A 27,014-nucleotide genomic window follows, 5' to 3' on the forward strand; every position below is an offset into this window, starting at 1 on the left:
CTGAATTCCTGGGCATCTAACAGTATTTCTGAGTTAAAGATCCTGTAATATCAACTAATCAATTAACTATTTTTTAAAAAATCTTCTTTATCATATAAACTGAATACTAAAAAATTGTAAAATAAATGTATTATTCAGGTAAATATTGTCCTAAAGACTGTTATTTTGCCTATAATGCTTAATGAGTACAGTATAGTGAAGTATAAGAATTAATGATTATTCTGTATATATACACAGGTGTGTACAGGTGCTAATGTACATGAGCACATTCAAAAACTGAGCATTGGATATGGTGCTCACATTTGAATATTTAGGACACTATTGGTGGTCTTTTGATGATATATTCATGAGTGTCATTGTATTCATATTTAAATAATAAGACAGCCTCTTGCTAGCAAGCATAGAACAAAATGATTAAATGGGAATGAGTTGATTCAGAGATTTAACAGCCAAAAAATTTGGCAGAGCTAGATGATAAGAGAGTGCAGCAGTGAGAAAAATATTCCATTTTAGTGACAGAAAAAAATCCACAAAAAACCACAGCATTAAACATTATTCATGGGTACTATTTGTCTTCACTTGTTAAAGTTTTCGGTTACATGTTTCCATATCAGATGACATTATTATTTTCATATACAGTTATTTAGGTCACCAAGGAGGTTTCTTTTGTTACTGTTTTGAGTTACAACATATTTTTTTGGTTCATCTTACTTCTCCCTAAATAGGAATCAGAAAATGACTTTCTGAAACTTGAATTTCCTGGTTCTAGATAAAGACTAGCTAAGCAGAATTTTAATCCACTGTAAATCAATTTTTACAAGCTGAATCACTGCTGTCATTACAATGTAAATCTTAATGTTTTTAAATGTCAAATTTGTCACACATTTTCCATCCCTCTTTATGTAAATATGTCCCAGGTATTTTCCTAATAAATATATAAACTAATTTGGGTTTCTTTGCCTATGAATCATAGAATTGTACACCTTAAATGGCTTAGAAAATAAGGCATGCACCTCTTCTAGAAGTCCTTACAATTTCTTAATTCTTTTAAATCTTTTTCATGAAAGTAAAGTGCTGTGAAGCTAAGGTTTGGCTTATGGAAACTTCTAGGTAATATGCATCTTCAAAATAACCTATAAAGAAGTGGCTTTATTTTGTTACAGGCCTAAATATGTCAACAATGCTTTTTTCTAGGTCTTAAGACCAGTTATACACATTTTTTTAATATTAAGATTTTAACTCATACGAAATACGAAGTATCCTGTCTTTACTTGGGATGCTCAACAAAGTCTTAATTACTATTATAACTGATTTAAAATCTATTTGAGAATCTATTATATGTGATCTAGGTGACTAACTCAGATACCATGATAACGACTTCAACAGCTGTCATCATGTGGCAATCTGAAATTAGATTCCCCATTTCTTTTAAACCAGTGTAATTATATATCTCTAATATTCTTTTTAAATTGGAGTCTGTTAGGTTCTTCATCCTACTTGCAAAACACATGAAGAACTTCCTTTGGTAGAAAGTAACTAAACCAAGAACATGGTTTCTATGATGAAATGCGAATTCCCCAAACAAAAGACCTTCATTTCAAAATATGAGACAGTAACTCACAGTCCCTACATTTCCAGTAGTTAAAGCTAGAGGCTGAAAAAACGTGCTCAAAATGGATCCTTGGGATCTACCTTTTAATTCTGTTGGAAGCTGATCTCTCTAAATATTTCAGTCTGGATGCTCGAGTATGTGGTGACAGGTCTTTGGGTTAATACATTTCAGTACCACAAGGGTCTGCTTCATATGTGTTACTGCCACTTAGAGATGACCAGATGTGCACCCGTCTGTCCCAGTGGGAAACAAATAGGGGTGTTTCCCACATATGAATCTTTTTCTTTCAGAATGAATCTCCCTGACCTTAGGTTCTCATCCCTTCTCAATTAACCTGGGAAACTATTGCTCGCTTGAACTGAAAAATACACTTAAGATCCACCTAGACAATTACCCCAAACCTTTAAGCGGGACAGTTAAGTAAATTGCACTTTTAATATAGTCATCACACTTTTAAAATTTAAATTTGGAAGTAAACATATATTCTCTTCTGTCACCTTTCTGATTTTATACCTTTTTCAATTTCTCCAAATGGGAGCTGCTCTTATCTTGAGGGGATCTTTTCACACAGTGGTTTCTTTAACAGCTGATATTCATAATGCGGGGTTCTCGCACATACCTGTGTCCTAGTGTGTGATATACTTACAGAACTAGGCATTCTAGTTCTATTTCGTGTATATTGCAGTCATACTCCTGTGCTCTTCGCTGAGATGCTTCCACTGGTTAGTGGTGCTGCTTCTGCTCTGTGATTCTAATCACAGCAACAAAAGCAATCACCAAAAATCATCAGTCTCTGATATGATTACAGAAAAGCGGCGAAAAGATAAACTATGAAAGGGGGGTGGGAAACCCAGTAAGAGGGTCCTGAAGTGAGGAGTCCATGAAAGTGTCCCCGTGACACCTGTTCAGTTTGTTTTTAAAAAGAACATAAGAAACACACAAAGAAAAAGAACACAAGGCTTCCTGCTTTGGTAGAACCTGTTTTGATATGGCCGAAATGTAAGAATCTTAGGCCAGGTACAGTGGCTCATGTCTGTAATCCCAGTGCACTGGGAGGTCAAACAAGAGAATCTCTTGTGGCCAGGAATTTGTGATCAGCCTGGGCAACATAGCGAGACCCTGTCTCTGCAAAAAAAAAAAAAACAACGTAAAAATTAGCCGGACGTGGTGGCATGTGCTGTGGTTCCAGCTACTTATGAGGCTGAGGCGGGAGGATTGCTTGAGCCCAGGAGTTCCAGGCTGCAGTGAGCTATGATAGTGCCACTGCCCTCCAGCCTGGGCAACAGAGTGGAACCCTGTCTTCAGAAAAAAAAAAAAAAAAAAAAAAGAATCATATACCATGATATTTCTCCAATGAGCCTTGACCTCCACAAGATGCTAAGAATACCAAACCCTATCACACAGACAGGCAAAAAGAAGGTATTCTCCTGCGTTCAGGATGCTTAACGTGGGCTGGATGCTTACCTGGGTCGGGCCTCAGGGGGTAGCTGTGGGTCACCAAAGGAAGAGCTCCGGGAGGCCGCCTGCTGCAGGGAGGAGCTGTGCACGTGCTTGGGGGACCGTGGCACTTCAGTGAAGGAGGAGTCTCGCCCAGAGAAAGAGAAGGTCGAGGAACTCTCAGCTGCTGGGGACAGGTCATGGGCCTGCCGGGTGGCACTCAGCTCTTGACCTTGTCTTTGGTTTTCTATGTTCAGCAGCACCTCTGGGTCGGAAGCACCGTCACCTCCATGGAGGGCATAGTCCTTGGATTCACCGGCACAGGTCCTGAGCCCCATCGTCTCGGTCCCGGGGTACAGAGAACTCGCATCTCTGCTTGACTCTTCCTGTTTGTCACTTTTTCCTCCCCGCTTCTCGACAGCACCAGGCTCCTTCCTGGACTTGGTATAGCGGGATGAATACTCGGAGTCGGCCTCGGGATCCAGAGTCAGCCCATACTTCTCTGCCAGCTGTCGCCTTCTTTCTGCTTTGTACCTTGCGATTCTTTCAGCTTTGGACTCCAGACTGTGGGTGTCCATGGTACCCGAACCATAGGGCGAGTCACTGTGGACACCGGAGGTTTCTGTGCAGTATTTGGATCGAGTTTGCTTTTCTAGAGAAGAATCAGAAGTTTCCTCCTCTTCATTTGATCGGCCTACAATAAGGTCACATGGATGAGAGGTGCAGATTTCAAGTAAAGACATGTATTTACACACAGAATGACACCCTCTACTGCACACAGTACACATCTGGGTGCCCATGCTGTGAAGGACCAGTTTCTCACCGAGGTGTGTTTGCCTAAAGTGATTATTTACCTGGGCTGCTGAAGAAGTCTGAGATCTGCAGTGAAATCTACAAAGGCTGTGAATGGTGCACGTTCTGCAAGCCCCGTAAGGTGTGGCTTTAACTTAAGCTCAGCCCCTTCACTCCCCAGAGTGCCTCAGTCTTTGTTCAGTGCTTATTTCCCCTTACTGATTTACCCTTTTTTGTGGAGTTCAGTATTTCACGTGGGAGGCCATAGGATGAGTTGAGTCCTCTGGGAAAGACAGCAGACAAGTGAGCTGCTGTCATTGGACAAGTGATGGATGCTGGTTTCCGGGGATCTGAGAGTAACCATAACAATATGGCCCATATCATTATTCACCAGGCTTTTCTTTTTTACAGAAGTGTTTTTTTTCCCAATTATAACACACATGCCTGATATAGGAAATATCTAATATGAGCCTGGCATAGTGGCTCACACCTGTAATCCCAGCGCTTTGGGAAACTGAGGTGGGAGGGTGGCTGGAGGCCAGGAGTTCGAGACCAGCCTGGGTAACATAGTGAGACCCTGCCTCTACAAAAATTATTTTAAAAATTAGCTGGGCATGATGGCATATGTCCATGGTGCCAGCTACTCAAGAGGCTGAGGTGGGCAGGTAGCTTCAGCCCAGGAGTTCAGGGCTGCAGTAAGCTATGATCGATCGTGCCACTAAACTTTAACCTGAGCAAGAGAGCAAGACCTTCTCTCAAAAAAAAAAAAAAAAAAAAACTACCAATCATCACCCTACAAACTAATAACATTTTTATATATTCCTTCTAGTTTTTCATATAATTTTTTCTTTATAAAATATTTAATGTTATTAATGTTCTATAAAAATATTTTCCGCATTCTATAAAAATGTTTTCCCAGCTGGCTCACAACTGTAATCCTAGCACTTTGGGAGGCTGAGACAGGCGGATCACGAAGCAGGCAGATCACGAGGTCAGGAGTTCGAGACCAGCCTGACCAACACGGTGAAACCCCGTCTCTACTAAAAATGCAAAAATTAGCCAGGCATGGTGGTACGTGCTTGTAATCCCAGCTACTCAGGAGGCTGAGGCAGGAGAATCGCTTGAACCCGGGAGGCGGAGGTTGCAGTGAGCCGAGATCATGCCACTGCACTCCAGCCTGGGCAACAAAGTGAGACTCTGTCTTAAAAAAAAAAAAATTCCCATATTTGGAAATCTATTTTGAAGACATCATTAAAGGGTCCTAACAGTCTATGTAACAGGCATTCCATTATTACCTTAACCACATGGCCTTTTTCATTCCACCTGAATTAAATATTCACGTATCTTTTCCATTATTTTCTTTAAATTAAACAGGTGAGTAACTGAAACTAATTTTGGAGTTTGGTATGAATTGAGAAGAGGGATATGCCTCTTCCCACCCTCTGGCAAATCCATTTTTTTCATTATGATTTTATTAAATAATTCTTCCTTTTCTCACTACTATGTGAAGCTTAAACTATCATATACCACACAGATTACCATTTCAGGTACACTACGGTTTATTTCTGGCTATAAATTTTGGGACTCTGATCTGTGTATTGATATTTCAAGCGTGTAATTACTTTTTAAGAGATGGAGTCTGGCTGTGTTGTCCAGGCTAATCTTGCACTCCTGAGCTCCAGCTATTCTCCTGCCTCAGCCTCCCAAAGTGCTGGAATTACTGGTGTGAGCCACCAAGCCCAGCCTTTTTTTTTTTTTTTTTTTAATAATTGCATGTGATTTTAAAATATCTTAGTTTTCTAGCTTTCTGGCCACAGGAAATTGGAAACCGTAGAGACAAGTAAACTGATAACATCATAAAATGAGATCAATAGCTGTCTCTGAGCTAGAAACTAGAAAACACTGGCTATAAAAAGCAGCAGCATGGCCGGGCACAGTGGCTCACGCCTGTAATCACAGCACTTTGGGTGGCCAAGGCAGGCAGATCACCTGGGGTCAGGAGTTCGAGACCAGCCTCGCCAACATGGTGAAACCTCATCTCTACTAAAAATACAAAAAAATTAGCCCGGTATGGTGGCGGGCACCTGTAATCCCAGCTACTCCGGAGGCTGAGGCAGGAGAATCGCTTAAACCTGGGAGATGGAGGCTGCAGTGAGCCAAGATCTCGCCATTGCACTCCAGCCTGGGCAACAAGAGCAAAACTTCATCTCCAAAAATAAAATACAATTAAATAAAAAATAAAAAGCAGCAGCACAGCGCCTCAGAGCCAGGGACTGTGGTGGGAAGAGCAGCCCTGCGTGCATCCTCCTCTCCTAAGGTCAAGTTGAATATCTGATGACAACAATGACTGAATGATTAGGGAAAAGCTGAGTCATGCGCACTCAACATACTGTTTAATATGAAATAAATATGCAACGTATTTAAAATTATCTACATTAAGATAACTTAAATAGAAAGTTTTCTTGCATCTCTAAAGTAACAACCATACTCATTCAAGGTGCAGCTTTGACTCTAAGGCTCCCTGCTGAGAGCAGCCGCTCCCTGTACTAGGGGAGAACCTTGAGAGGCCCCTATCTTAGAGCACAGATCCAGTGCTGGGCCCTGAGGGTGAAGAAAGACACAGTTACTGCCTTTGAGGGCCCCAGTCTAGGGAGGAAAATGACTGGCTCTCAGTTACCCAACAATGTGCGAGGGGAATCGTTTCATACTGCTGTGACATGGAAGGCCAGATCCGTGAGGCGGGGCAGAGATGACATACATGTTGTTGCTGTTTTTAGCAAATCTATTTAATAGCCGGGCATGGTGGCACACGCTGGTAGTCCCAGGTACTCGGGAGGCTGAGGTGGGAGGATCACTTGAGCCTGGGAGGTTGAGGCTTCAGTGAGCTTTGATCAGGTCACTGCACTACAGCCTAGGTGACAGAGTGAGACTCTGTCTCTAAAAAAAATAAAAATAAAAATAAACAAAAAACAAATACATTTAACAAAAAATTAGGCCAAGTCCACTGGCTCACGCTTGTATTTTCAGCACTTTGGAAGGCCAAGGTGGGAGGATCACTAAAAGCCAGAAGTTTGAGACCAGCCTGGGCAACATAGTGAGACTCTGTCTCTACAAAAATGTTTAAAAAAAAATTAGCCAGATGTGGTGGTGTAAGCTTGTAGTCCCAGCAACTCAGGAGGCTGGGGCGGGAGAACCCTTGAGCTTGAGCCCAGGAGTCAAGGCTGCAGCGAGCTATGATCATACTCCTGCATTCCAGCCTGTGTGAGAGAGTGAAACCTTGTGTTAAAAAAATTATATCCACACAATTCACTTCTGTGGAATATCTCATGTTCTGATACCACTGGGTGGAAAGGGCAACTTGTAACCAGCCAGGCAGCCTGCTGGAAAATGGGCCACCCAGCTCCACGCTCACCGATGTGGGGGCTGGCAGGGTCGCTGGCTCTCATGTATCGAGGGGTGTCTTCCTCCAGCAGGCGATGAGTCACCAACCCTGTGCAGCTCTGCAAGAGGATGGGCTGAGTGTCATTTTCAATCCCTTCCAGGCGCCTGGCAATTCTTTCTTTTCTGTGAAATACACCACAAGAGGCGGAGTGAGCAACAGCGATTGAGTCTAAAGGAAAATGGAATACTGCTTTGCCAAGCTCTCTTCTACTTCCTAACTCCCACTATAAAGATCTTACCTTTTCATTTCTAAGAATTCTTTTTTCTTTGGTTCAAAGATTTGTCTTAATTCTGCAACTAGAAGAAAACCAAAAAAGGACAAAATATAGTATTTAGTAGTCATGCGCTCATTTTATTCATTCATGCAATGTGTTTATTGAACTGCAAATTTCAGTTCTTGGTTCCTATGTAACAGTGACATGCAAAACTGACCAAGTTCCTGCTTTCTTGGAAACTGTTTCCTAGTAGGGGAGGCAGATGCCAAATGAATAAGAGTGTGCAGACACAAACACACAAACACACACACACACACATACACACACACCCCCAGGATGCATCATCCTCTTCTAAGGTCAAGCTGAATATTTGATGCCCATAAAAATGACAGAGTTATCAAGGCAAAACTAAGACATGCTCACTCAACATACTGTTTAATATGAAATACATATGTAATCTATTTAAAATCACATACATTAAAATAATTTAAATAGAATGTTTTGTTGTATATATATTGCAACACCTAGCTATGTGACTCATGTAAATGTCACATATATAGGTTGGCTAAGAAGTAAAACCTTACAGGGTAAGGGAGAAGGTTTTATTTCATCTAGGGGAATCAAGGGAGACCTGACGAGCAAGCTCTCTCTAAGAAAGTATTTTAGGCAGAAATCTCAGCAACTGTTTCTAACTTTTGTTTGATTTAACAAAGTATTCTAAGCTTCTATTATGGAAATCATTTACAGAAGTATAGACTAGGAGTGTGAACCCCACAGGGCCGTCGGCAAGCTACAAGCATGAACTCACAGCCGCTTCTCCTCCACCCTGTCACGGAATCTGTCAATGGCTGTAACTATCTGATTGTGTTTCCAACAGTGCCTAAAGTGGCCGCTTCAATTAGCTACAGTTTAGATGAACACAGGTCCTCCGCCTCCCTGTACAGGCTTTCACTGGAAGCAAATGTTAACAATGGTTTCCTTGCTATAATTTAGGTGGATGATGGGTAAGGTAATTACCCCAATGTTTCTGGCAGCACTGGAGAAACAGAGCAAACGCTGTGCTGAGGTTGGGAGGTTCTCACATGATACTGACTACAAGGATATTACTGAGATGCCAGACAACTGTTTCTTTGGAGAAATGGCCAAAGTTCATGGAGAATAAAGGTCTCTCTTTTTGCCTCCTCCTCAATAGCTTAAATTCATAAGGGCGCATCTGAGTGACTCTATGAAGGACTCAAAATGGGGTGGGAGAAAGTGAGAGGGGTGGCTGGACAGCCCGGGGCCAGGGCCAATGAAAAGTTTTGAAAGGCTGAGTCACAGGAGAAACTCAAAGGAATCTGATGTTCGACGGCTTCAATTTCCGTTTTCTTTTCTCTAAGTGGTAATTTTTAGTAATGAGTCAAAACTACACACACACACACGCACGCATACACACACAAAGTTTTATATTGCCCTTTGTGTTCAGGGATAGAAGCCTTGTTTTTCTTCATTTATTTTTAAGTGACAGCCACCTTAAAACTTCAGTTGAATTGGCTTTTGTTGAGATAGCTGGCTTCGAAAAAACAAAACCTCTCTCCCTCTGACTTCAAAAAGGTCTCCCAGTTGGCCTCCCCAGGAATCAGAGTAGCTGGAGGCAGAGAAGTCCTCGTTCTAATTATGTTCCTATTTAGAAGACAGGGGTATAATGAGAATGGTGCACCCTGCCATGCGGCCTTGGGAGAGGAGGCTTGGTCAATAACAACAGCTTCTCTGTCAACAAATTAGCCCTAGTGGGATTGTGATGACAAAACTTTAATGGCTGGTAGGACATATTTTGAAAATATTTTCAAGGATGACAAAAGCAAAGGGTTTTAATTATTTAAACCCCAAAGAGGAGAGTGGAGCCCTATTTTTCAAAAGACCACTCAAGAAGCTATCAAAACCAAATTCCAAGGGCGCCTAAAAGGTACAACTTGAACCCATGCCTCAAACCCTAACTGAGAAATAGAAAATATTAATCGGGTCCTGAGTAGCATAATAGCATCCCCTCCCCTCCCTTCCCTTCCCCTTCCCTTTCTTTTCTTTTCTCCCTGCTCCCTTTCTTTTTGAGACAGGGTCTCATTCTGTCACCCAGGCTGGAGTGTAGAGGCACGATCTCGACTCACTGCAGCCTCAACCTCCCAGACTCAAGTGATCCTCCCAACTCAGCCTCACGAGTAGGTGAGATTACAGGCATGTGCCACCACGCCTGGCTAGCTTTTGGTTGTTTTTTGTGGAGACAGGGTTTCGCTATGTTATCCAGGATGGTCTTGAACTCCTAGGCTCAAGGGATCTGCCCGCCTTGGCCTCCCAAACTGCTGGGATTGCAGGCGTGAGCCACCGCGCCTGGCCTAACATATCCCTTTTCTCACCCCACATTATTTCAACTGGGTAAGTATCAAAACCGTTAATATACAGAGTATCATGTAACTTCCACTGGAAAAAGTTAAGATAGACTTTTCTTGGTTCTAATTAGAGACTGCTGAAAATCACTTTCATTTCATCCAAATTTTAATTAGTTTTAAAATTTTTCTATAGAAATGCAACTAAAGCCATTTTAAAAAAAGATTACAACAGTGCATGGAAAAGCAAAGCAACATGTTGCTTCCTGCTATTCTCTATTTCCCATATTCCAGAAGGAAAGATCTAGCTGGGAGACTGTGCAAGCCTCCCATCCACAGGAAAGGTAGACTTTCCTATTGCCCTTCCAGTGAACACTGCCCTCTGATAGCCATCCACTTCTGGGCATAAGACGAGAAGTTCTCACGATAGGATCTAGCAGACACACGGATGGACCTCATCAGGGTCATGGGCTCAGGAGGCTGGCTCTGGAGAGCTCCCAGATCACTATGGGGGCGCTAATGGCTTCTGAATGGGAAGTGGCTTTGCTGTGAGCTGTGTACCACAGGATGTTGAATGTCCCAGGTTCTGCTAGTGATGCTAAATCACCCCCAGTTGCTGCGACACAAAAATATCCTCATATATTTCTAAAGCCCCTTAGGGACTGCCCTAAATTGAGAACCATTGAGAATCACTGATTCCCCGGTACTAGAATTTCAAATACACAGCCTGTGCCTTAGACTCCCACGCCCTAGGTTACACAGTACAGACGCCACTAGCCCAGCACTGCACTCTTTTCAGTTAAGCCCAGATTCTACGCAAAGCTATGCCAAACCTATTGCTCCTGGAAGCTAGAATCCATCAACATAGTGGGTACTTGAAGGGACACCTTAGAGTCCTCTCTGATCATTTCACTGAGGAATTAAATGAGCTTATAAATTAAATTGTCCTTTAAATGTATTGGTGAGCTTACTAATTCTTAGTGAAAATCTATAGTGAATTTTAAAAGGAAAATAAAAAAGTCTCTCCAGCAAACAAATGATGACCTCTCAGTCTATTCTTTCTAGCAAATATATTTTTAATTATCAAGATATGCCTCATTCCTACAGAAACAGGATTATAAGAAATGATGTACAAGACAAAAAGAAGCAACGGAGAGACATTTTGAGTTTTGCCTATTTTCCCCATGTCTGTACTAACATGTAATATAATTAATGTGTATTATATTACATATCTGTTTTATATTATTATTAATAATAATAGCCAGGCATGGTGGCTCATGCCTGTAATCCCAGCAAGGAAGCTGAGGTGTGTGGATCACTTGAGGTCAGGAGTTTGAGACTAGTGTGGCTAACATGATGAAATCCCGTCTTAACTAAAAATACAAAACTAAAATACAAAATACAAACTAAAAATACAAAAATTAGCCAGGCCTGGTAGCATGTGTCTGTAATCCCAGCTACTCAGGAGGCTGAGGCAGGAGAATTGCTTGAACCCGGGAGACGGAGGTTGCAGTGAGCCAAGACTGTGCCACTGCACTCCAGCCTGAGTGACAGAGTGTGATTCTGCCTTGAAATATATATATATATGTATATAGAATAAGGTTTATATTATATATATTATATTATTATATAAACCATGTTTTATATTATTTTATATTATTATTAATCATATAAAACATGTTTTTGTACTATTATTAGCATAAAGCCAATACTAAAAACATCATGCATGAAAGTCACCATTGCTGTGGAAATCTATGTTGTAACTCTGTTGTTTTATTTATAAAGCATACCTACAGTTCTACCAAAGTTACCTTCTGGTTGAAAATCTTGAAGGTTTGTGTTCTTTTAAAATTTCAAAAAAATTTTTTGTAATATCAGACGTACAGAAAATGTAAGAGATATCCTTCATAATATGTTAACGTTTTACTACATTGGGTTTATTTTTATTCTTTTTTCTTTAAGTATATTTATATGTGCATATGTGTCTATGTACATACATACACATACATATTTACATAGTATTTTTTTCTGAATCATTTGAGTCAATTGCAGCATGAGGCCCCTTTATCTCTAAATTCTTCAGTGCGTGTTTCTTAACAAAAAAGAATAAGAATGCTTTTTAAAATTAGGTTTACCAGCCGTAATTCAATTGATTATATGCTGTGTCATAATTATAATTCATATATGGTTCATGTTTAGTAATAGTAGTTATTATGTAATCCAGATATAAATAAGCATCGATGGTCTAATTTCCATTGTAATGAGACATTTTCTACTTTGCTTTCAAATACATTAGGACTTCCAAACACATCCACGTGTCCCTTATTTTACCTGCTGTGTTGGTCTGTTCCTCTTCTTTGAGTAATTTGGAGTGGTACTACTGTGGCGATAGGGACTCTGTGAGTCTATTTCTTTAGTTATTTCTGATGGGAGCTGGACGTTAGTTTTCAAGTAAGGCGATTTAAGGAAACTTGATAGCAGAGCTATAATACTTCATAAGTTATTTACAACCACCTAATAGGCTTTGCAATAAGACTACATAACACCAATATTCTAGACAATTTGGTCTGCAGGGTGCTTTTCTTGGGAAACATAGTTTCTTCCATTAGCTCTAAGAAACAGAAGGTTTCTGGTTAAGACATTGTTGAGTTCAGTCCTCCAACACTTGAGTACAGTAGAATCTTCCAAAGAAATATAAGTGGCAGGGGTACCGCCAAGAACACTTCTCTGCTTCACACGACAGCCCAAGAGCCCAGGCCAAATTTGGAATATTCTGATCTTACTTCCCACAGGAGTAAAGTCCTTTAACTTTTACTCTTGGATGGCAGCCACTAATATAAAGACAAGCAGCTCATAAACCAAGCAATTACAAACTAGAGGAATAAGGGGGAGGGGTGACGGCTAAAGGGTGTAGGGTTTCTTTTTGGAGTCACGAAAATGTTCTAAAACTGGCTGTGCCGATGGAGGCAGAACTCTGAATTGCCAGAACCGACCTAATCGCAAACTTCAAATGATAGGATTGCATGGTATATGTGTTGTATCTTAATAAAGCTGCTAAAGAAAGTGGAGTAATACATTTGGTCCACTTTATAATTCCTAAATAAAAAATCTTTTTTAAGATTATAAACGTTACATAGGTAAAGATTTTTAATCCCTTGATTACTTGTTTGTGATACACACTTAGAGGAAGTCCCGTAGAGAAAAAGTAACAACCACTTTAATGCCCAGTTTCACAGGAAATGAACAGAAAGAGACTTCTATAAACTTCTCACACATAAAACTTGATGTCATTAAAATAAAATTATAACCAAATCTTTTTTAACATAATATTGCTAAGAGCTGACACATAAAATCATTAATACATGTGTTAAATCAGAGAAACAACGAAATTGCTGGTCTTTCCAAATCCGCCTATTTTTTTCATAAAAAGCAAAGATACGTGAAATAAGACTGTAGAGAATTTAGGTGAAATTCAGGGGACATGGGGCACTGGCACTGTTTTTTTTTTTAGACGGAGTCTCGCTCTGTTGCCCAGGCTGGAGTGCAGTGGCGTGATCTTGGCTCATGGCAACCTCTGCCTCCCGGGTTCAAGTGATTCTCCTGCCTCAGCCTCCCGAGTAGATGGGACTTGCCCAGCTAATTTTTTTGTATTTTTAGTAGAGACGGGGTTTCACCGTGTTAGCCAGGATGGTCTCGATCTCCTGACCTCGTAATCCACCTGCCTTGGCCTCCCAAAGTGCTGGGATTACAGATGTGAGCCACCATGCCCGGCCGGGGCACTGGCACTTTTAAAGCATGTTTTAAGGATTTAGGGACCATGTTAATTTAGAAACATCAATCTGGTGAATACATAAAATCGTCATCTTTGATTTGTAAAACTTATTTTTTATAATCATTTATGACAATTTTTTAATACAACTGGCTAATAAGCTTAGGTGTTCTAAAAGTTTATTACAGATGAAGTTACCATTTGTTGAACCTTAAGGAACCCAGCATTTCATCCTGTTTTTGATTTTTCTGCTCATAATATTGTCTGCGGTATTATGCATCAAATAAAGGAACTGGGATACAGAAAGGGAAAGAGGGACCCTTCTGACTGGTGGAAACAACCTCTGCTATGTAGAACTTTGCCTAATCAACTTTTCTCAGCTATTGCTAATATGGATTTGTTCGTTCTTATACTTTGTTTTGATCATCTGCATAGGTATTAAGCACTTTAGTTTGGCTCAGAGGAAATTTTTTTTTTTTTTTTGTCTTTCACAGAGAGTCCTAAACATTGGCAGAGCCATTCCATTTGACAGCCGTTCCATGCCCCATCTGTACCCGTCCTAACTGGACACGAGACCACTGACTTGCCCTTGAAAACTCTGGGGGAGAGCCGATGCGAGCACAGTGTGGACCACCTCATTTCCAGGTACCATGAACGATTAATTTTCTTGTTGATATGAAATCTCATCTGCCTCCTTGTAATTCTACACGTTATTCTTACTTTCGGCCTCTGGAGCAACATAGAATAAACCTGTATTCCAGCTGACAGTGTTGTCAGTTCTTGAAAATTGCCACATGTCTCTGTCTGGGTTTCCTTCACCAGGCCAAATCCCCTGAGTCTTTCAGACATCCACCCTCATCAGACTATGTCACAGCCTATCATCCGTTCAGTTCCTCAGGATATATTCCAATTCGTCAGCGGGACTTTTTTTTACTGGATTTACTTTCTATTAAAAGAATACGTTTTTTGTTCTAATTTCTTTGGGGCATGATTTTTGCTTTTTCTTTCAGAGTAGAAAAAATCTGCCCTTCCATCAAATCTGTTTCTTCCACTGGAAGGTTTCCACAGCTCAGTCAGGATGAAGATATTCTGTGAGCTGAGACTAATGATCATTTCTTGTGCTAGGGTTAGTTACAAAGACCAAGCAATGTTTACGTCATTTCACAGGTAACACTAGGGGGAATTGGTTTATAGTTGGTGCAGATATTTTACCACATGTGCGCCTTGACCAGTGGAAATAGTAATTCACCAAACACGTGTGAGTGCCCACTTGGGGAAGAAGAAAAATGGTCATGATAAGTCTGCACGGGCTGTTCTCAGCCCAGCAGGAAGCTGCAAGATGTTAAATGTAAAAGCCCTGGCCAGGCGCGGTGACTCACGCCTGTAATCGCAGCACTTTGGAAGGCGGAGGCGGGCGGATCACCTAAGGTCAGGAGTCGAAACCAGCCTGGCCAACATAGCGAAACCCTGTCTCTACTAAAAATACAAAAAATTAGCCGGGCGCGGTGGTGGGCGCCTGTAGTCCCAGCTATTCGGGAGGCTGAGGAAGGAGAATCACTTGAACCTGGGAGGCGGAGGTTGCGGTGAGCCGAGATCGCGCCACTGCACACCACCCTGGGCGACAGAGCGAGACTCTGTCTCAAAAAAAAAAAAAAAAAAAAAAGAGCCCTAAGGCCTGGGGCAGCCTCCAGAGGCAGCAGGAGTGGGTGGACAGAGAAGAAATGGGGGTATGGTCAGAACTCACTGCCCTTGGAGAAGGTTAAACGGAGAAAGAGATGAGGGCAGGTTGATTTTATGTTTCCTGTCTCACCCGCCACATCCAGCCTCTGGCGAAAACCTGAGGATGCCTAAAATTAAAGGGCAAGGAGGAGTAGAAAGGTGAGGATTAAAAATGCATGGATGCATGGAGAGAGAGGGAAGGGAATTGAAGCTAATTCTGGGAGGACGCAGGAAGGGCCGCAAAGGAGACTGTAAGCTGGAGGTTAGGGAGAGAGTTCTGCTCGAGGAAATTCAGACAACACAATACGCATCCACCTAGACATGGTTGGTCACTTAGGAACAGCCTTACCTTTAGGAAGTGCAACTAAAAGCTGAGCATCGATTCCTCTTTTGTGGTTAGTGAGCTGTTCTTTATCTTCGAGGGAGAACTCCTTCTGAAAGCTAAAAATTACTCCATTAGTAAAGTTAAGTCCATTTAAATAAAGATATGTAAGTGAAAAAATGCAGAACATAAAAATTATGATATTGTTACACATCATTAAATATGTATACATATCGCAGGTAAAATGTTTTATATTGGGGAGTAAATTGGTAACTTTTTTCATTTATTTATATTTCTGTAAATATTGTGATTTTTTGTGCAACTAAGTAATTACAGCAGGATTGGCGGGTGGCGTGGTGTGATGTGTGAAAACATTGCTGAACTGGGAGTTATGAGCTTTAACTCAGACTGACTACCTCTTCTTGACCTAAGAATAGCTGTGCAAGCTTGCATTAATTACTCAACCTCTCTGTGCTACAATTTCTTCTTCAGAAAATCAACAACTTGTCTAGGTGATCTACACGCTGTCCTCCAGTGTTAAAATTATATTAAAGTAACAGATGCCTTCAAACAACCAAGGCATCAAAGCATGGTCAAAAGTTTGGAAAGCCTCATGAAGACTCGTGTTGGAATAAAAGAGGAAATGAAAGAGGAGAATAATAAAGGAAGTGACCCCTTACTGTGGACTTTCCCCCATGTTAAGCACACCCCAGCTATCTCCTTAATTATCTCCCCAAGACCCTAAGAGGTATGAACTACTCCGTGGTGTGGTTATAAAGGTACAAATGGCCCTGCCCTCTTGCCCCGCCCACCCAGGCCCTCCACCTGGCCCTGCAAAAAGCACCTGCTTTGTAATATTGACCGGTGATGTCAACACTCCCTCCATGGCGGATCTCAGGCTCCCACAGGACTCACTAAACTCAAAGTCGGGAGAGAGGCACACACGTCTGGCTGCAGCACAACACTGGAACTAGTACCATCCTCGGTTTACAGATCCGGAAATTGTTACGTGACTCGCCCAAAGACTCATATTTGACAGGAAGAGGAGATGAGATTCAAATCCGTCTCCTAGTTTCATACTAGCCACAGTCACCCCAAGACTGCTGTGTACCCAACTCCATGGTCTTTGATGTGCCTGGAGTGGGCAGGGCAGAGGGTGCTGCTGCCTCGAAGGAAGAAAACAAACCTGTGGAAACAGTGAACTGCTGTTCCTCAAGGTCAGTGTGACCTCCAGAGGGGGAAAAGATGGGCTTGAAAAAGACTCACTGTGAAGCTGACCTTTTCCCTGTACAGGTGCATTTCCATAGAGGCCAAGGAAGAGAGCGAGGAAGCCGCTGTGCATACTGTGTGAGTGGGACAGTTGATAACCTCCACACCCTGTATAAACTACAGGGAAAGAACTTCCACACAGTCCGAAGCACGGCCACCATCCCGCCCTCCTAGAACCAAGCCCATCTGAAATCTTCGTCTTTCCATATGCAATGTAGCAAAGCTCATATTCCATAGGTAAGTGTGTTCACATTATTTAATGAAAAGTCTTGAGAATAATTAGGCATCATAAGCCACACTCCAGATTGGCTGGAAGAGCCTGGGACACCTGCCTAGTCAGAAACTTAGAATTAGCACCGACTTCTAGACACTGAATTGGAAGGCAGTAACTACTCCTTTCAATGTAGAAACCTAAAAAATTTAAATAATGGCAGAAATGTACCCCACTTAAGGAATGGCATGTTATTTTCATTGATTATTTAATTGCTAATTTAAACATCTTGACAAAGCTCTATGCTTTCTTTGGGAAACTAAAATCTTTTCAGGAAAAAAATTCTACATTAAAGTGAAATAATGCAATCCCTGAAATATTCAGCTTTTCGGGCCACTTGCCTTGGGGTACAAATGCTATATCTTATTTTCAAAAATAAACATCTGTGTGTCTTCGTTTTCCTCTTTCTTTCTGTTTCTCAGAAAGCTCAATGGAGCCGCTAATGAAAAGCAAGAAAGTGTCCCTGAGTTAAATACTCTGCTGAATTTACAGAGTGAGCTTTACAAGTCGTCACCGGACACTCCCTGGCTTCACAGGCACTTATTTTCTCGAAACACATTACAAATAGTCCCAGCACCCACGTGAAGTGCAGCCTTTTGATGGCAGGTCAGAAACCAAAGAAAACCAAAGCTCTAAGAGGAAAGTCTCTGATGCTTCTTAACGTGGTTCACTCGATGTGCTGTTTCCTCCCCCTAAGCTCTCTCCTCTCCAGCCTCCTGCGATCGTGTGGCTTCGTCTCGCTTCTGGTCTGGGCCTCAGTTGACTGGTCATGTCCTCAGGGCAGAGCACCTAAACCCACTGCCCATCGTGACCATCACCCAAAGTATATTACACCCCTCGTTAACCCCAGCACTTTGTGGGGGCTGAGGCAGGAGGATTGTTTGAACCCAGGAGTTTGAGACCAGCGTGGGCAACATAGCAAGATCCCATCTCTAAAAAAAAAATAGGAAAATTAGCCAGGCACAGTGGCACAAGCCTGTAGTCCCAGCTACTCAGGAGGCTGACACGGCAGGATCCATTGAGCCTAGGAGTTTGAGGTTGCAGTGAGCTATGATCATTTCACTGTACTCCAGCCTGGGAGACAGAGTGAGACCCTGTCTGTTAAAAAAATTAAATGATAGAATTAAAAAATCTTAAAAAAAATTAAAATATGTCGAATGAATGAATGATTACTACAAAACACTTCAAATGAATACTACAATTCACCCTGAAGTATTTTTTGTGTACCTTTTATGCAAAGTTGATGTGATGGCCAGGGGCAAAATCATTACAAACATTGAGAATAACTATAAGAACATACGGTCAATAACATCAGTCATAAGCCCCTCCTCCCTCCCTTCCTTATCACCCTCCTTCCTTTCCTTTCTTCCTTTCTTTCCTTCTTTCATCTTTGGTCAGGGCATAATTTGGAACACATCATTCTTTAGTACCTTTGCTCACCTTGCATACCTGTGTGAAAAACTGGCGTAATTGCACGTGTTTATAAAATATCGATTTTAGAATCTGCAGCTTCCGGGTAAACATTTATTACTGAGTCCACACGGCTGTCATCACCCTCTGGTCCTGTCTCTGCTGCCTCTCTCCCCTGCTCCCGCTAAATGACTGGGGGCTTCTGAGAAATCAGCTGAGCAGACAGGAGGAGCAGGAGCAGGCAGACTGGGCTGGAAAGTGTGGCTCTGGCTCAAGGCAGTGCCACAAGCTGTGATTAATGCAAGACCCCTCAAATCAACATGTGAAATCGAGTTTCTTTCTTTAAAAAAAATCATGTTTCTTTCCTGAACTTTCTCTACCCGAGGGCACCGATCATCAATGAAAACACAAGTAAGACGTGCTTGTAAAATTCAGGATGGTTCATCAGTGAGCACCTTTTTCGGCTCATCTGATGCTGATGAAACACAAGCACCTGTGAGGGTCCAGACTCTCCTCTCCTCTCCGCTTCTTCTGACTCAGAGGCCCCCCAGCAGGGAGACTGGTAGGGCCCATTACTAATGCACATGACCGGTGACCCCAAAAGCATGGAGCTCTCGGATGCTGGATCCTGCCCTTCCTCTTCAGTGACCCCCCAACCCCAACTTCCTCAGGGACAAAGGGGTGTCTGCAGGGGCAACCTCTGCAGGCCTTGGTGTCTCACTAGAGCTCAACCAAAAGTAAGAGCCTATGTTTCAGTAGGGAGGCATCTCTCCATAGATACTAAAGTTAGTGCTATCCACTTCATTTTCTGCATTTTGATTTTAACTTTCTAACAGTGAGAAACACCTTTTGGATTTTTTTCCAACTCTCTTTGTCTCCCCTGAAACAGTGCTCGTTCTTTAGGACTGATTGTTTGTGCCGCCACCCCCCTTCCTCTGCTTCTAAGAAGAGAATGCCCCCTGCTTCTGTGACAATTTTTCTTTTAAACATGTCCCATTAACCTACTTAAATACCTATCCATAGCAACACGGGGGAATTTTATTAAAGGGAGAGCAGGATACTCCGCTGTTATCATCTCTATTTTTCACAACATAGAATATGCTACTATTACAAGGACTGTCCAGCACCCATGCGGTGTAGGTCTCCTCCGCAATCTGTTCATTCCACTACTGAAGTTTAAATTACAAGATACGGGAGATGAAGCCCCATTAGCTCATATTTTCGTCTCTTTTAGCTGGTGTCTGGTTGACCAGATTTCTTTTAAGGAAGCAGGCTCTTGTACCTCCAGCCCATTTTACACTTAGCACCATGGCACAGGCTGTCATTTTAATAGGTATGCATGACATAATACCCACGATTTGAGAACAGCTGTGTCTCTTTGAGTCTCTGTCCACTGACGTGTGTGACTTTCATATTGCCTGCTTTTCCTATCCTTGAATAAGGAATGCCTTCCTGTCTCTTTTTTCCTTAGTCACTTATTAGCTCCATGACAGTTAAACCAACCAGCTAGGGACATATTAGAAACCAAGCCGAGGCCGGGCGCAGTGGCTCATGCCTGTAATCCCAGCACTTTGGGAGGCCGAGGCGGGCGGATCACAAGGTCAGGAGATCGAGACCATCCTGGCTAACATGGTGAAACCCCGTCTTTACTAAAAATACAAAAAATTAGCCGGGCCTGGTGGCGGGCGCCTATAGTCCCAGCCACTCGGGAGGCTGAGGCAGGAGAATGGCGTGAACCCAGGAGGCGGAGCTTGCAGTGAGCTGAGATCACGTCACTGTACTCCAGCCTGGGTGACAGAGTGAGACTCCGTCTCAAAAAGAAAAAAAAAAACAAAAAACAAAACACAGAAAGAAACCAAGCCTCAGATTCTATTAAAACATGGCCAAGATGAGAAATATGGATGCATCCCATTAAAAAAGTGACGTTTTGTGAGTCAGTTAAGACAACCTCACTGATGACCCTGGATCATCATTGCTCTAATTAACTTTATACTTAGATGTGCTGTTTGATGATATTGTGTGTAAAAATTAAATAAAGCATAAGCATTTAAAAGATGTGGATGAAATACACCAAAGATTTGCCCCATCCAGTGTGTTCACGAGATCAACTGCCATTTTCAAATGCCTGAGGAGGACAGAAGTTAGACCCCTATCTATCCTAATGTTGTTGAAATGCAAATCCTTTTTGGTCAAGGAACAATGTCATAATACCTTAGGCACAAGAGCAACTGTGTGGAAATTGGGGCTGGGTCCTTCCACTATAATGAAGCACAGATTGAGATCTTTGCCTGACTGTGTAGGGGACAACTTTGTGCCTCCATCTGAAAATATCAAACTCTATTAATATAGACAATAATCTACTAAAAAGCACCTGAGATACAGCTACTGTGTATGGCACAGGCATTCATTTCCACTTCTCTTACATCCATGATGATGTGTCATGGAGTTTTAGCACATTAGGTCAATCAAATTAGCACCCATAAATTTCTGTGGCCAAGGGAACTGGAAGTACAGAAAGGTTAAGAGAGAGAGTTGGGAACACCAGAGAAGAATAACTCACATGGATGGATGGATGGATGGTGTGTGTGTGTGTGTGTGTATGTGTGTGTGTGTGTCTATGGGAAAAGGGAGGGAGGGAGGAGAGGAAGGAAGGAGGAAAGGAGAGGGAAGAGAAACAAGTTTAAACCATTTCTAAAAAGAATCTAGCTCCCTTCTTTGATGGACAGATTGCAAAAGACAGTGCCTGCTTAGAGGCAGGTGTGAGAAAGAGAAGATAATAGTCCTTTAAAAGTTTGCAATGACAAGAGACACCAAGATTCTGTTCTCCAAATAGTTTCCATAAGCAGAATTAAATGCAAAGATTCCTCTGCTTCATACATTTTAATAAATCGAATTCTGGGGAGAAAGCATATCGCCAAACATTGAAACTCATGAGTTAGACATTCGAGAGAATAATTTTAAAAGCTACGACAAATCTTCAAAATTTCACACTTGTTGAGACAAGGCCACTTTACCTTGAAACTTTCCTTTGACGTGGGAATCCAAGGAAGCTTAAGTTTTTCTGGTTGAAATCTAAGGGAAAAGAAATAACGTAACATTGAAATAGTTATACAAATTGTTAAAAATCCAGTGAGAAAAAACTCTCCAAACTCCTTTTGAACATATAATTTAAGAAAAAGAAAACCATTAACCAGACAAAAAATAGAAATACAAAAATGACACCTTCTAAGAATCAAATTCCACATGGAAATTTACATAGGCAAGTTTTGCTTTTCTTTTCCGGAAAGTAGCCAACATACTCCGTGGGTAAATGAAAATAATAAGAACAAGAATAACAATAATACTTCTAACACAGTTCAATGTTACCATTTAAATTTGTTATGGCAACAAGAATAACTCAAAGCAATTAAATACTAAATAAGGCAGCTATATACTCAGGAATAGAGGAGAAAATAAGCAATTTTGGTCCAGGTAACTAGAAATGTTTGAGATGCCTTTAAAGAATGGGGGTGGGGTCTGAAGAGCAAAGGACAACTCAGCTGTGTCTTTTGCTCTCACTACAATCTAAACAATAACAACCAATAAAAATAACTATTTATTTGTATTTTGAAGACAAGATATGTATTACGTAAAGACAGCTGGTAACAATTCTATACAGGAAAAACATCCCAAATGAACAGGTTAATCAAAACCAGGCACAGACAAAATTTATAACCAGTCTAATGGCATGTAATCTGTTTTACAGCCTTTGGCTTACAGCATTTGTCCACTAAGAAAACCACAAATAGACCATTTACAGAAACTTCTTCCCCTAAGGAAGTGCCTTTTGCTCTTTAATATTTAGGGGCAGAAGCCCAAGGAAAAATAAGTACAAAATATATCAGATGTTGGCACTTCATTATCCATCAAAATACATCCTCAGTCCTGGAATTTGGAACTGTGGCCAACTAAAGAAATACAATAAAATGAAAGCCATAATGCCAGTAAAACATCTAAGCTTTTCTCTTAACTATACAGTATCTTGTTATGTAATTAACCAAAGAGAAATCAATTCAAAAAGCTTTCAAGTACTGTAGGAGGAAATTCCTGAATCTGAGGTCTGAATTGTTCAAGTCACTTCCCAATAGTGCATTTGAGCTGGAAAACAGTTTGGATGTATAATGGCTGAGTTTCAAATATGATACTCAAAATAACCTTAGTGTTTCATTTTTGTTCAATCAGTGAACTGAACATGCCACACCACTTCAGAAATTAAATTGAAAGCATGTATTTTCCTCTGTGCTGGAAGAAAGCCACTGAAAAGACAGTATTTTGTTCCAAACTGTCTCACATGAAGAGTTAATAAAAAGACGCTACTCACCAATGCCTACTGGAAATAATTTAGTATGTATAGCATTTGATTTAGAAAAATATTTTAGCCAAAGTGCAGCACATCTAGAATTTGATCCAAAGTGTGGGCATTCCAATTGCATTTGCAATTTTTCTTACATAAAGGTTTCAGTGGTTTAGTAGTAACTTTAACTTACTAAGGGAAAAAAATTCACATTATCAGCAATCACAAGATAAGCTCATTTATAAACTCAATTAGATATTTAAAGTGTCTTTGGGGAAATGTGGATAAGTAACTGAACACAGGAGAATACATAAGAAAAACAGAGGACCCCATGCATTCATTATGTTATAAAATCCATACATAAGTGCATTTCATATTTCTCTTGCCTTACCTTGTTTCTCAGAGAATTTGAAAGCTCCCAAATAGCTGGAAAAACCTGGGCTTCTGAACATGGCTGCACACAGACGGCTCGGTCACACAGCCTGCTCTACAGCTCATTCTCAGCCAGCAACCACCTTCGTCTGGTCTAAGCAAAACTGGGTTGAGATTTTTCACAGTGCAGGACTAGAGCGACCAGGCACTTGTGTCTTTGTGCCTGTGGTACAGGAGAAGCAAGAGGCCGCTGGCTGGAACAGCTCAGACCCCATAATCAGATTATGAACAGAAATTAAGCCTGGAGGCGCTGCAACAGACTGGAGCCCAGTGATGGGACGTGGGTGATGTAGATGACCAAGGCAAAGCCATGGCGCATCCCAGCATTTGCTCCGGCTAAGGAGACAGTGCTGCAACCTAACCATCATCGGAGGAGTCAGATACAACTTCCTCTCCCTACGGACACACACACACAAAGAAAAACCTACAGAGACCCTCGTGTATTGGGAAGAAGGGATGCTTGAGTATTTCCAGGCTGCTCCAAGTCTGGCTTTGGCTAAGTTAAATGAAGTATTTTACCTAACAGAGAGCCAAAAACCCATACTTAAGATTTATGAACAACATATGAGTGAAACTGCGGGAAAAGAAAGGGCAGATATTACCAGAGATTCAAAATTTTAATTTGAAGTAGAAGCTATTAAGTTAAGCTTTGCCTATTAGATTGCCCTCTGTTTAATTTTAACCACAATATGTAGTTGGTGAGCTCAAGCAATGCTCATGCAATTCCAAGAAAAATTCGCAATAATTACAGACTGATTGTACAGAAAAATGGAACATTCCAGAGAACCAAGAGAAATGGTCTCATTTGCAAGCTAAGGAAATAGGGCTAGACGAGAGCTTGCTCCTGGATAGACAACTGTTTGGTGATGGAGCTACGGGATCTTGGGGAGGTGGGATCAAGATTGTGATTCACCACACCCCCACCTAGGAGCAGGCACTCTGAGTTTGTCTTTGTATCTTTAGTTCTGGACACTGTACCTGGTGCACAGTAGGGCTGCAGGAAATGTTTGCTGAATGACCATAGGAAATCACAAGATAATCTCTTCTAAAAGCTAGAGATCTCCGGGTGTGTGGAGTTAGTATCCTGTGTTCAAACCAGGTGGACTTAGACTAATTTGTAAAATACAAACACACTTAAGGTGAAAATGAAGAATTATATGCTGAATTAATAAAGACACATAAACACAAGGTACATCAACCCTGGGTACTAGAGAGGTCAGTGGTGGCATTTTTGCCATTTTTCTCTAAACTCATTACATTATAGTCTAAAATCAGGAAAAACTATGGCAAATAGGATAGTTAAAAAAAACTCAGCAAGGAACAACGTCAGTAACTTGGATAACTATATTAGAAACTTGATGGTAAGGTCATAGATAATTAGCAACAAAAAGAAAAAACAGAGTGTTGGGAGGAGAAGAGGAAGGAGTGGAAATAGTAGAAGCAATTGATTCTGGAAATAAAGAGATGAACCAGGCATGGTGGCTGATGCCTATAATCTCAAAACTTTGGGAGGCCAAGGCAGGAGGATCACTTGAGGCAGGAGTTCAAGACTGGTCTGGGCAACACGGTGAGGCCCTGTCTCTACAAAAAATAAAAAATGAGCTGGATGTGGTGGTACACACCTGTAGTCCCAGCTACTTGGGAGGCTGAGGCGGGAGGATTGCTTGAGCCTGGGAGGTCAAGGCTGCAGTGAACCATGGTTGCACCACTGCACTCCAGCCTAGGCAACAGAGTGAGATCTTATCTCAAAAAAAAAAAAAAAAAAAAGAATAGAGAGATAAGATGAAATAATATACATGTTGACATATTGATAAATAATCCTTTATAAAGAATGTAACAGTTTATGGAACACAGTATCACTGCTCATCACCCTTTTTGTGCCTGAAAATTACTCTTCCTATAGAATACTCAATTACAGTTATCCTAAAAGAATCTAAATGTTTATTTTGAATTATTATTAAGGAATAAGTCTATTCTAATTTTTTTTCAAATTTTCCTGTCGCTTGCTTTTCCTTTTCTCCTTTTTTTTCAACATTTATTTTAGATTAGGGGATATGTGTGCAGGTTTGTTACATGGGTACATTGAGTGATGCTGAGGTTTGGGGTACATGGGTCCCATCACCCTGGTACTGAGCATAGTACCCAATCATTTGTTTTTCAGCTCTTGTCCCCTTCCCGTATTCGAAATTTTGAAAATAAAATTCCAGTACAGAATTTTTTTAATTGTTGGGTATTATCTTTAAGTTGGTAACGGAGTCTTACCAAAATTCTTTGCCTCACCCATGAATTATGGTACAAAGCAAACTGATTTAAATATGACATAATTGTTGAAAGGAAAAAAGCACAACATTCTTTATGAAATTATGGATATAAAATTTAATCTATTATTTAGGTATCCTATCCATAGGAAACCAAATAAGACTGTGAAGAAAAATCTCTATTTTATGTTCATAGAAAGTATCTTTGAAAAATTTTCATTTACTCTCCAATAATTATAATGAATTATTATTTTTAATTTTTCCACTTGATATTCAAGAATTATTACTACTATTATTATCATTATTGTTTTAGGCTAGCTCATTCACACAGGGGAGCTACAAAATACCCAAACATTTCCTCACTTCATTCTGTAGTTTAACATATTTATTTGCAGAGAAATTCTAAGTTGTGATTGTGACTTTTTTTTTTTTCCGCTCTGTCACCCAGGCTGGAGTGCAATGGCATGTCTCTTGGGTCACTGCAACCTCCGCCTCCCGGGTTCAAGCGATTCTTCTGCCTCAGCCTCCTGAGCAGCTGGGATTACAGGCACGCGCCACCATGCCCAGCTAATTTTTGTATTTTTAGTAGAGACGGGGTTTCGCCATGTTGGCCAGGCTGGTCTCGAACTCCGGACCTCAGGTGATCCACCCACCTTGGCCTCCCAAAGTGCTGGGCTTACAGGTGTGAGCCACCACGCCCAGCCTGTGACTTTCTTAAATTTCAGGGAGAAGACGTTTTAACCGAGCGCTGATGGTGGTGTATTCCCTTTTCAATAGCATCACACAGCCACTAGCTCAGCATGAACGCACAAAGTTCCCTGCTGCTGTGTCCACTGAGAAGCACTAATCTTACTCAGGGGCAATGCTTTATGGAAGTACAGTATTTTACTGGATATTTTTAAGGTTGTAATCTTTAAAGAGAAGTAAAAGCAAATATTGAAGTTGCCTTTAGATGGGCATGCGAACCTGCTTTAGGAGAAGGGGTAAAACCGTGTGCCTGGGAGAGGCTGAGGGAGGTCACTGTCATAGCATGTCGTGGAACATGGTCATGTCATGGTACACATCACACCATGCCATGGTGCACATGACATCAGCCCATGGTACATGCCATGTCGTGTCATGGTACACGGGTGGTGGCTGGGGGAGACCTGAAGGATCTATGAGTGAGCCATTGCGATGCTGACACCCCACGGTGGTATCACTGGAACAAGTGAATCAGGCCCGGGCGGACCCTGGTAAGACTGGAGCCGAAGGGGCCTTTCTGATCACCCGGTCTTCATGTAATGAAATGTTAGTGACTCCTATAGAATACTCAAGGTCACAAAGCTTGTGGCGTGGAAGTGCCAGGCTGAAAATCCACATGCTCTGACTCTC

General features: G+C 41.4%; 1 protein-coding gene across 20 annotated transcripts in view; it reads right to left on the bottom strand.

Annotated features, from left to right (window-relative positions):
• Positions 1 to 27,014, bottom strand: part of SVIL (supervillin) — a 189,336-nt gene that overhangs the window by 90,616 nt on the left and 71,706 nt on the right. For 2 of the 20 annotated variants that reach the window (XM_063669722.1, XM_063669721.1), the window contains exons 2-6: positions 21,632 to 21,689; positions 15,695 to 15,786; positions 7,522 to 7,579; positions 7,254 to 7,405; positions 3,077 to 3,743 (exon numbers count right to left, since the gene is read on the bottom strand). In XM_063669722.1, coding sequence (XP_063525792.1) covers positions 3,077 to 3,743; positions 7,254 to 7,405; positions 7,522 to 7,579; positions 15,695 to 15,786; positions 21,632 to 21,689 — 1,027 coding nt within the window. Of the gene's footprint in view, positions 1 to 3,076; positions 3,744 to 4,068; positions 4,192 to 7,253; positions 7,406 to 7,521; positions 7,580 to 15,694; positions 15,787 to 21,631; positions 21,690 to 23,341; positions 23,503 to 27,014 lie in introns of those variants that run through there. The other 18 variants (XM_063669705.1, XM_063669706.1, XM_063669710.1 and 15 more) reach the window with 18 other exon arrangements.

The sequence above is a fragment of the Pongo pygmaeus genome, chromosome 8, assembly GCF_028885625.2.
Source record: "Pongo pygmaeus isolate AG05252 chromosome 8, NHGRI_mPonPyg2-v2.0_pri, whole genome shotgun sequence".
Taxonomy (NCBI): domain Eukaryota; kingdom Metazoa; phylum Chordata; class Mammalia; order Primates; family Hominidae; genus Pongo; species Pongo pygmaeus.